Source organism: Microtus ochrogaster (assembly GCF_000317375.1).
Source record: "Microtus ochrogaster isolate Prairie Vole_2 chromosome 14 unlocalized genomic scaffold, MicOch1.0 chr14_random_3, whole genome shotgun sequence".
Lineage (NCBI taxonomy): Eukaryota > Metazoa > Chordata > Mammalia > Rodentia > Cricetidae > Microtus > Microtus ochrogaster.
Window position 1 is genome coordinate 15,224,016 of NW_004949098.1, and position 10,327 is coordinate 15,234,342.

At 38.3% G+C, this 10,327-nt stretch overlaps 1 protein-coding gene and 1 gene segment (V, D, J or C); one reads left to right on the forward strand and one right to left on the reverse strand.

Annotated features, from left to right (window-relative positions):
* The first annotated feature begins 4,029 nt into the window (after positions 1–4,029).
* On the forward strand, positions 4,030–4,720 carry LOC101984890 (40S ribosomal protein S18). Its single transcript, XM_013352842.1, has 2 exons — positions 4,030–4,170; positions 4,303–4,720. The coding sequence occupies exons 1-2, from the start codon at positions 4,069–4,071 to the stop codon at positions 4,657–4,659; spliced, it is 459 nt and encodes a 152-aa protein (XP_013208296.1). The 5' UTR covers positions 4,030–4,068; the 3' UTR covers positions 4,660–4,720.
* Positions 4,721–7,153: 2,433 nt separating this feature from the next.
* Positions 7,154–10,327, reverse strand: part of LOC101985184 — a 68,492-nt gene continuing 65,318 nt past the window's right edge. Inside the window, 3 exon segments of the V gene segment in view lie at positions 7,154–7,446; positions 7,557–7,655; positions 9,801–9,987. Coding sequence covers positions 7,154–7,446; positions 7,557–7,655; positions 9,801–9,987 — 579 coding nt within the window.

Below are 10,327 nucleotides of genomic sequence, written 5' to 3' on the forward strand. Positions count from 1 at the left end.
GGAAACCCACTGAAGAAAAAGAGAAAGGATTTTAAGAGCTAGGGGGTCAAGGACTTCACAATAAAACCCACAGAAACAACTAAAATAGCTCATAGGAATTCACAGAGCCTAAACCAACAACCAAGGGGCCTATATGGGACCAACCCAGGCATATATATAACAGTTGTGTAGTTTGTCAATTTGTAGGGATCCTAAAAATAAAAGCCAGTGCTGTCCATAATGCTTTGGCAGGTTCTTGGGAACTTAATGATAAATACATGAATAGGGAAATATAAATGATTAACACTCTTATTGGTACTAAACAAGCATCCATTATAAGAGGATATTCAGGAGTGGAAAAATATTTTTTTCTAATAAATTGTTTTTCATTGATTAAGGTATAATAAAGGTACATATATTCTTCCAATTCCTGATCAACTTAAAAATATTTTTTTCCAATTAACTGCTTCTTGTTTACACTATTTTATAAAGAGTCTCTTACTTTGTACATAAGATCTCTTTCTTGTTTGCTTATTATCCACTTCATTGATTATCAAGTGGTAGTTCAAATTGCTTATCCAAATGGTTTCACTTAAAATTTATGTCACATACATTCTTACTTACATTTTTGGTTTTAGTTCTTTTGATTGCAATGAATTAAATTTGCTGAAAAACATTAAATGACAAGCATAGTATGTATTTTATAAACATAAGGACAATTTTAGTTTCTTTCATAGAATCTGTAACAATCTTAGTCACAAGTTCTTGTTCCCAATAAATTTTTCCGGTTATGGATTTTGTTTTATGAAAGCATACTTAAGTCCAATATTTTGTATTCTCATCATTTTATAGGCCCTAACAATGGGCCTGTTTAATAGGACTCATCATTGTTTAGTGGTTCAGAGGAAAAATAGAAAGTAAGATGTTATTTAACTTTTCCTGTGTTGTTGAGATTTTCTCTGTGTCCTAATGTGTATAATTTATTGGGATGTTTTATGGACTTCTGAGCATGTATATTCATTAGTGTTAAGATGAAATGTTCAGTAGATTGTTCTTATGTCAGTTTTGTTTAATTTTATTTGTTTATTTGGAAATTGCATTCTGGTAATGAGAACACTGCATATTAAATAGTCAAGGGAAGCAATGTTCTGTAGTTCTATGGCATAGATATTGCTAATGCTCATCATCATTAAAAATATTAAACATATTAAAAATATAAAAACTGTGCACAAACTGATCCCAATCCAATGTAGTGTATCCAGAGTACATCAAAAAAAAATTTCCACAAGAAATATCATTATGGAAACTAACCAAAACAATTAACATAGGTGATATTTCTATAATATTAATAGATACCAAACCATAAAACAATAATAATAAAATATAAGGTAAAAACATAATTCTCTGAAAGAAAATCATAATTCATAATCTTAAAATGACTCTTTTTCAATACTTCAGTGAATCTTCAACAAAAATAATGTAACCCAAGATAAAAATAATATGCTACAGAGATACAATGTGCTGTCTTCTTTTGAGACAAACAACATAGTTGACAATTGGGCTACCGTAAGCAACGAAGTTTTTTCTGTCTTTCTCACTGTATGTGGAACATGAGTGACTTAGATGGAGTAATAAACTGCATGAACCTCTGCTTTCTCTCTGCTAACTTTCAGTGTAAGCATGTCTCTGACTCTCACTGATACAGACAGGAACCCAAAGTTCCTGGTTCAAAGCCTCCTAGACAAGGAGCCATGGAGACTTGCCTGGCTTCTGTATGTATCAATTAAAAATGGTGTTACCATAACTGTCTAACTAGAGTCTGTAACTAGACATGCATGAAATAAGGGCTGTCTCTTCATGAGAAATCATCAAGGAAAAGGAAGTCTGGGTCATCACAAACACCACTAATTGAAGCTGAAATAATAAGAGAGTAGGAAATCTTGTGGAAAAATTCATGAGAAACCATTTAAGACTACCTTCATGTTATTTATTTCAACTGAAATCCTTTCATATTTTGGATGAAATGTTTGTCTATATATCCAAAAAAAACCCTCTTTGCACAAAATGTGAAAACATGATTCTAAACTGATTCTTAAAGTAATATAGACCAGCCCTCCAATTATGTCTGGGTCAAAATCTTCCCAGTTTCAGAGACACTGTCCCATCTGACATCACACATTCACTGATCTTAATCTCACAAATGCATTCTGGTAGTCAAGACCTGCCATTTCCCATGTGGGAAGAAATGTCTTAGACCACTGCAACCTATATCTCACCCTTTCCCTGCATTCTCCTTGTCCATTTCCTTTCTGTCTTTACCAGCAATCCAGAGTATTAGCAGCTTCAGGAGCCGAATACATAACTTTGAGAAGGTAATCTTAGGAGACTGAGAAGTATTCAAAGCTTACTGCTTGAGACTCTCTGTAGCTAATGAATAAAACAAGCCTAAGAGGCAATATTAAAACACCAGTGAAAAGAAGAGGAGTGATACTGTGGGTTGCCTGGCAAGTTGGTTTCAGAGACGCATGCTTCTAGTATGCACCATCCTGGCTAGGAAGACATTATGCTTTTCAGTTAAAATTAATGAAATGATGTTCTGCATCTACAAGCTTGAATTTTCTTGTGCTAGCATGAAGCACTCATAATTTTATTTGGCCCTATAAAGAACAGTGACTCTGCATCATGAGACATGAAAAAGCCACTGGAAATGGTGGGCATGCAAGAGCTCCTACTGAAGTCTATGTGATAACATGAACATTTGTGTGATCTACAATGCAATCTTTTCATTCATTTCATTTCATTATTATCAGAAGCTAAACAAGAAAACACCCTCTCTTGGAAGGAAACACTTGTGACTAAAATAAACACAGTGAGGATGAAGCCCTTCCCTCCTTTCTCACCAAGGTCAGAATGAAAGAAGAAAAATTGGCAAAGATGTTCTAATGAACAAGAGCGACCTTCTAGTCCTAATCTGGACAAGGTGATTTAAGATCATACACTAGTCTGAACAGACCATCGGAACCCAGAGGCTTAAATAACACAAATTCATTTTCTTAGTCTATAGGAACCTTAACAGTCCAGTTGAAGTACTAGCAGATTTTCATGATATATGTAGGAATCAGACCCTCAGAGTAGTTAGCTACTCCATGCTTGATTCTCACAGAATCTTTCCTAATACCTGGCATCAGTGACACAGAGATTGTTGTGGACTCTTTTGTTCACATCACTAATAATGTGGGGTTAATTGACACCTGTAGCATTCATCATGAACATCATTCCTTCTTAAATAGTTTTTCCAAATATACTCAGATTGAAGGTAAGAATTCAGCATATATATGAGGAGGCATAATTTAGTTTAAATACATAGACACACACACACACACACACACACACACACACACACACACACACACACTTAGCAATCCAGAGAAGCCAGAGGAGAGAAAGGTTCAAAATTAAGCTACTATTTCCAACAGTAAAGTACAAAATAAAGAATGATATTTTTAAAAATTTTAGCACTTAAATATCCCTCTATGTGGCTCTGGTGAAACTGCAGACCCTATTCAGTCTCATGAAACTAATTGGGGAGAAGTTGTCAATGCCACATTGATGTAGGATTTCCCTCTGTATGCTGTTAATACCATTAATGCGTAAAGAAACTGCTTTGGGCTTATAGCAGAGTTATGGGGGAACAGAGCTAGGTGGGGAAAACTAAACTGAATAATGGGAGAAAGGTGGTGAAGACAGAGAGAAGCCATGTAGCCCCACAGGAGACAGAATTTAGCTGGTAAGCCACAGCCATGTGGCAATACACAGATTAATGGAGATGGGTTAAATTAATATGGAAGAGTTAACCAATACAAAGCTAGAACTCTCATATTTTTGGTGTACTTCACAGCAGAAAAAAATAACGACATCTTGAATTTTGCAGACAAATGGATGGAGCAAGAAAACATCATTTTGTGTGAAATAACCCAGACAGAGAAAGAGAATTATCACATGTACTCACTCATAAGTGATTTTTAAACATAAAGTAAAGAAAACCGCTCTTCCACGGGAGGCCTACACGCCGCCGATTGTGCCGCCGCCATGTCTCTCGTGATCCCTGAGAAGTTCCAGCACATCCTGCGAGTACTCAACACCAACATCGATGGGCGGCGGAAAATAGCCTTTGCCATCACTGCCATTAAGGTAAAAGCAGTCTTAGCGGGCAGGGGATGCAGAAGAGAGGAGACATGGGGCGTGAGTGTGGTCCTGCCTGCCCCGCGTTGTGAGAGCCGTCCAGGAGTGTTCTCTGTGGCACACTGTAGCGGTGACACTTGGGGTGTGGGGCGGAGATACGCTCATGTGGTGTTGAGGAAAGCGGACATTGACCTCACCAAGAGGGCTGGAGAGCTCACGGAGGATGAGGTGGAGCGTGTGATCACCATCATGCAGAATCCCCGGCAGTACAAGATCCCAGACTGGTTCTTGAACAGACAGAAGGATGTGAAGGACGGGAAGTACAGCCAGGTTCTGGCCAACGGCCTGGACAACAAGCTGCGCGAGGACCTGGAGCGGCTGAAGAAGATTCGGGCCCATAGAGGGCTGCGCCACTTCTGGGGCCTTCGTGTCCGAGGCCAGCACACCAAGACCACTGGCCGCCGGGGCCGCACTGTGGGTGTATCCAAGAAGAAATGAGTCCCTGGGCCTTTGCTGTTAATAAATAGTTTATATGCCTGTGAAAAAAAAAAAAAGAAAACCAGTTCACAAATCACAATCCCAGAAATTCTAAACAAAAATGAGGACACTAAGAGAGACAAATATAGATCTAATCTACATGGGAAGTAGAAAAAGACAAGATCTCCTGAGTAAACTGGGAGCATGGTAACTTTGAGAGAGAAATGAAGGGGAGGGAGAGTTAAGGAGGGAAGCAGAGAAAAATATAGAGCTCAATAAAAACCAATTTAAAACAAAAGAAGCTAGAGCTAATGGGCCAAGCAATGTTTTAATAATATAGCTTCTGTATGATTATTTCCAGGCTGAGCAGCAGGGAACCAACAAGCCTGCTCCTCCAGCACTACTTAGTTTTCTCAGGAACCAAACATGGATATGCCACTTTTAGTAGGGATTGTCTGTCATCTGCAGGACTTTCACTGTCATTGCCAAATTATAGTATAATTACAGTATTTCTCCCTTCCCTTCCTTTCCTCTAAACTCTCCTGTATAATTTCTTGTTCTTCATTAAAGCCATCACCTTTATTCTTTTATTGTTATAAAAATACATGTGTGCATACATGTGCATCTATACTAATATTGACATATATTCCTAAATACATAAGCATAACCTGCACAATCTTTATCATATTGCTTTTGTGGATGGTTTTGGAATGATCATTTGATATTACCTAACTAATTGCAGTATTCTTCCTTGGGAAGAGAATTTCTCCCACAGGGAACATTCCTTAGCTGTTTATGGTTCTTACCCTGAATCAAGGACAAACTTCTTTGAAACAGAGGGAGACCTTAACAGAAAACTACCACAAAACTGCCATATACAGGCTTCCCATGTATGCTTCAGCATTGCAAGGCCATCTTTTTTTTTTTTTTTTCAAATTTTATTTTTACTACACAAGGTCAGTTGTAGCCTAGATTGGTTCACTACTCCTATTTTGGTCTCTTTCTTGATGTACTCGGCCATATTTGAGGCTCCTATGAAGGCAAGATTGGAATGAATTGTTTTCTTTGTTTAGAGAGTGGAGTGAATGAAACTTTATGAAATTATAGCCCTAGTTGATAACTGTTTTGTTTGGAAAGGAATGTGCTTGCAAATCTTTCCCAGTGGGGTCCATGTGTGCTAAGCTACCTCTACACATACCTGCCCATTTTGACTCAGTCTTTTCTTAAAGTTTTTCTTATCTAATCTTTGCTTTTATTTATAATTTGGGGCTTTATAAATTTGTTACGGTGCTTTAAATGAAAATATTGCCCATAGGTACACACATGGAACTTGAAACCCATGTTTTAGAACCCTACAAAAAAGATTAAAAGTTGTGTCTTTTTGGAGTAAGTATGTCACTTGGTGTGTGCTTTAAGACTTCTAAAGCACAAGCCATCCCCATTTATCTCTCTGTCTTGCACCGACTCTTACTTACAGATAAAGAAGTATACAGTTACCTACTGCTCCAGAGCCCTGCCTTTCTGCCTGATGCCATGCTTATTACATTGTTAGTTCTGGGCTAACATTCTAGAAATGAAAGACCCAAAAATGAATTATTTCTTTTATAAATAGACTTGGTCTTGGTGTCATGTCACAACAATAGAAATGTAACTAAGATTCTTCCCTCCTTGCAAGGAGAGAATAGAAATAAACAAGGAAAGAAGGAAAGCTCTTCCCTTCTGTTCATATGATATGAGATCTGACACCACAGCCAAGAACCATGTACTCAGAAAGACTTGTTTTCAGAAAAAAAAAATTGAGTATAGATTCTGAGAATAGTCTGTTTCCAGTATCATTTTAACCAAATGCTAGTCCTTTAAAGTTTTCAAATTGTTAAACTTATTTATTTTTATTTTATGTATATTATTTATTACCATTATATATCTTTGTGTACCATATTACTTCAATGACATTGGAGGCCAGAAGAGGGTCTCCGATACCTCTGAACTATTGTTACATTATTTCTGGCATTATTGTGGCTGCTGGAAATCAAACCCATCTCCTAAAGAAAAGTATTCAGTGCTCGTAACCAATAAGGCAGCATCTGAGCCTTCTTCCTTGGGATTTTAACATAGTTTGATTGTAACACAGTTAGATAATAATATCCTTCCAAAGATTACCCCAGCTGCATGTATGTTTATGATTGTGTGTGTGCATGTGTGTATTAACATCTCTATTGGATCAATTTTAGCTGTTCATATTTTTCTTTTACTCAGGAAAACATTTATTTTCTATTTTTTTTATGGAGGTAATGAAAAAAAGACCTGTGATTTTAGTGTTTGAGTGTGGAAAGAGGACAGATATTTATGTCAAAGAAAAATTCCTCTGACCCCTGCAAAAAATATCATATTGACCTTAATAACTTAATAAACAGAATCATCAGCTGCAGAAACAAGAAGGAACAATTTGGTCAGCCTTGGCCTCACTTCTGTTTTCCTGGGTGATTTTTGTCATGACTTGAATCACTGTGGGTGGTTAACTGCTATACTGTTGACAGTAATATGTTGCAACATCTTCAGACTTCAGGCCACTGATCTTGAAAGAATACTGTGTGCCAGATCCACTGCCACTGAACCTCTTTGGGACCCCATCTGCCAAGCCTTTTGCTTCACAGATCAGGAGCTTGGGAGGATTCCCTGGTTTCTGCTGATACCATGCTAAACTACTGTAAATATTTTGACTGGCCTGGCATGTCATGGTGACAGTGTCTCCCAGAGACACAGGAAGTGAGTCTGGAGACTGGGTCATCTGGATGTCACATCTGGCACCTGAGGTTGGAAATTGAAAACAAATTTCCCACACAATTAATTAACTTTCACAGCAACAGTGAAGACTGACCACACTCAAATGAATAGATTTCCAGTGTTGTCTTCCTTACCTGAAAGCCAGAGCAACAGCAACCCCAGGAGAGGTATGGAGATCACCATGTCTGTGTGTGATGAGTCTGAAGCTGATTCCAGCACAGGGTGTGACCTGTCTATGAAGAAATTATTGGTACAGTGGGCTGTGCTCTGGGCACATGCAAATCAACAATGGTGGGGCATAGCCACAGGACTGCCCAAGAGATTCATTATAGGCCTTTGGTTGTCTTATGTTTCAGATCAGAGGGGCAGTATATGTGTTTTTATAAGGAAAGAACTCATCTTTGGACGACAAAGAACAGCACTAGTCCATTACTTGAAATTTATTTTGATTTCTGTTTTATATAATGTAGTATTTGCTTGTCATGTTACCTTTGATGGCAGGGTCTGTCAAATATAGTTCAATTCTAGAAAGAACATAAATCATTATAGGGTCATTTTATAGGTAATTGTAGGTATTAATGAGCCAAAGTAGCTACTTATCTTTTTTCTATTTATACATGGGATTGTATTTTAATTAAGGCATTTTTCTCTCCCTTTTCTTTCTTTGAATCCTCCCTACAACCACCTTTATTCTTTTTCAAATCCGAGGTTTATTTTTCATCATTTTTTGTGTTTTTTTGAGACAGGGTTTCTCTGTCGCTTTGGAGACTGTTCTCCATTAGCTCTTGTTGACCAGGGTGGCCATGAACTCACAGAGATCTGCCTGCCTCTTCTTCCCAAGTGCTAAGATTAAATGCATGTGCCACCACCACCCAGATACACTGTCATTTTATGTATGTAGGTATTGTGGATATGTAAATATTCATAAATACAAACTGATAAATCTATTTAATTTTACTTGTATGTATGTTTTTAGGGCTGAAAATTTGAAAATCTTTTCTGCCTTGTAATGGCAGAATCCATCAGTTTCTTTCTCCTGTGTCCTGCAGAATGTCTGGCAAACACTTTCATGAAGCAGGAATCTTGAAAGACTGTCTCACTCTCTTTATGCAAATTTAGCAGTCATTTTTTTTTTGTGGATCCTGCTTGTCCCATTCATAGAGCATAAAATCAAGCAGTTCAGGCAAGGGCATTTGTTCGTTGCTCAAATGGCTAACGAACTCTCTAAGAAGGCTCTTCGATGCCCATTATCCTCTTGAAGTAGTTGTTGCTGCCAGGAGCAGATGTGTCTCATTGTCATGAAAAGTCCTAAGTTATTAAAACATGTTAAATTCCATATTCTAAAGGTCTCTGAAAGATTTAAAAAATACCTATCTAACTGAAATATATATACGTATATATCTAGAAAACTTAACTAACATGACTACAAGCTTGACTATTGATTATAAGTGACTATTAAACCATGTTTTAAATTATACATTATATATTTAAAAGAGCTGCACAAACAAAATACTTTAAAAGCAGAAATGTACATGCAACAAAATTGATCTTAAATTTGTATCAATAAACCAAGATCCAAACAATGCAAAGTATTTGTCTCTATAGCATATCCCCCTTTAAATGTAAACAGACATTTGTAAACAATATTCGGGAATTAGGATGTAGTTCTCTCCAAACTAATTCCTGCTTTTTATTGGGTGAAATAATTTTGGACATTTTCACAGCAACCTTTCACGGGGGGTCTTGGTCCATCAAATCACATTAGTCTGCAAGGATTCCACAGGTTCTCATCCTCTGGGGAAACATCCTCTTTTCCAAAGTAACATATCATTAAACCCATATTTTAGAATCAGGAATATATAGGTTGGTTTAGTTTAGCAGCCCATACAATGACATGTATCTCTGTACTTAGCTCCTTCACAGTCAAAAAGATCAAAAACACAATAATACACAAAATCCAGACTCTCTGTGTATATTTCATATTCACATGGCCTATTTTTCTTACTCTATTACTTTTTTACAGGTTTAATATTTATCTTATGTAGAGAGAGCCCGCCTTTTGGGGGCGGGATGGCTCGGGCAAAATGTTTACTTAAATTGGGGTGTGCAGACGCTGCAGCCCGTTTTCCTGTTTCCTGTTTCGGTGCATCGCTGGAACTTCGGTTGCGTGAGTATGCTATTTACATTAAAGTTGTGTCATCTTATACCAATTGGTCCGTATTAATCCGATCTGCCTTCATTTGGTGCTCCAACGTTGTGGCAGATTTTCCCTGTGCCAGCACCAGGCCCCGGGTGGTGACCTCAGCTGCCCCCGCGGGTCCCGGGTCGAAGGGCCTTCAGCCACCGCTGCACGGGGACCCTATCTAGTCAGCCTTTGCGAGTGAGATTGGTCGCAACCCGCCGACTCTGCTCGCCTCTCCCTGCGTGCTTTCCCTGGCCCAGCGCCAGCACCGTGCAGCTCATTAGCCGCCAGCGCCGGGCACCCTCCCCCGAGCGCGCGGCCACTAGTGCTCTGGGGCTCACGTTGCGCTTGCCTGTGCGGACCACCTCAGTGGCAGACTTGGTCTGATTCAAGGAAACCTCCTCACACACATTATAAATCTTCAGCCAGAACGATAAATTTCGGTTTTGAGTTGTTTCAGACCGGACCTCCACATGGACTCAAGTGGACTCTTCTGCCCCCTCTGGCAGAAACCACTCATTGCAGGTAAAAATTTTTTTTTCCTTATAAAAAAAAGATGTCTGAGAATATTACCCTCAAGAATTTTAATGGTCTTTTTGAATGTGCCATGTGGGAGATCTTACAAGAGGTGTCTAGCACGCCACATCTATGCATTCTTCTGGGATTAGTAATTTTCCTTGGCACTAAATGGTTTGACAGCAAGGATATGATAGAGTCTTTAAG

What these genes read in the sequence shown, in the direction of transcription:
- LOC101984890 (XM_013352842.1), top strand. Translation starts at nt 4,069, where the DNA reads ATGTCTCTCGTGATCCCTGAGAAGTTCCAGCACATCCTGCGAGTACTC. An exon ending in TTGCCATCACTGCCATTAAG is followed by an intron (nt 4,171 to 4,302) that starts GTAAAAGCAGTC and finishes GGTGACACTTGG; the next exon opens with GGTGTGGGGCGGAGATACGC.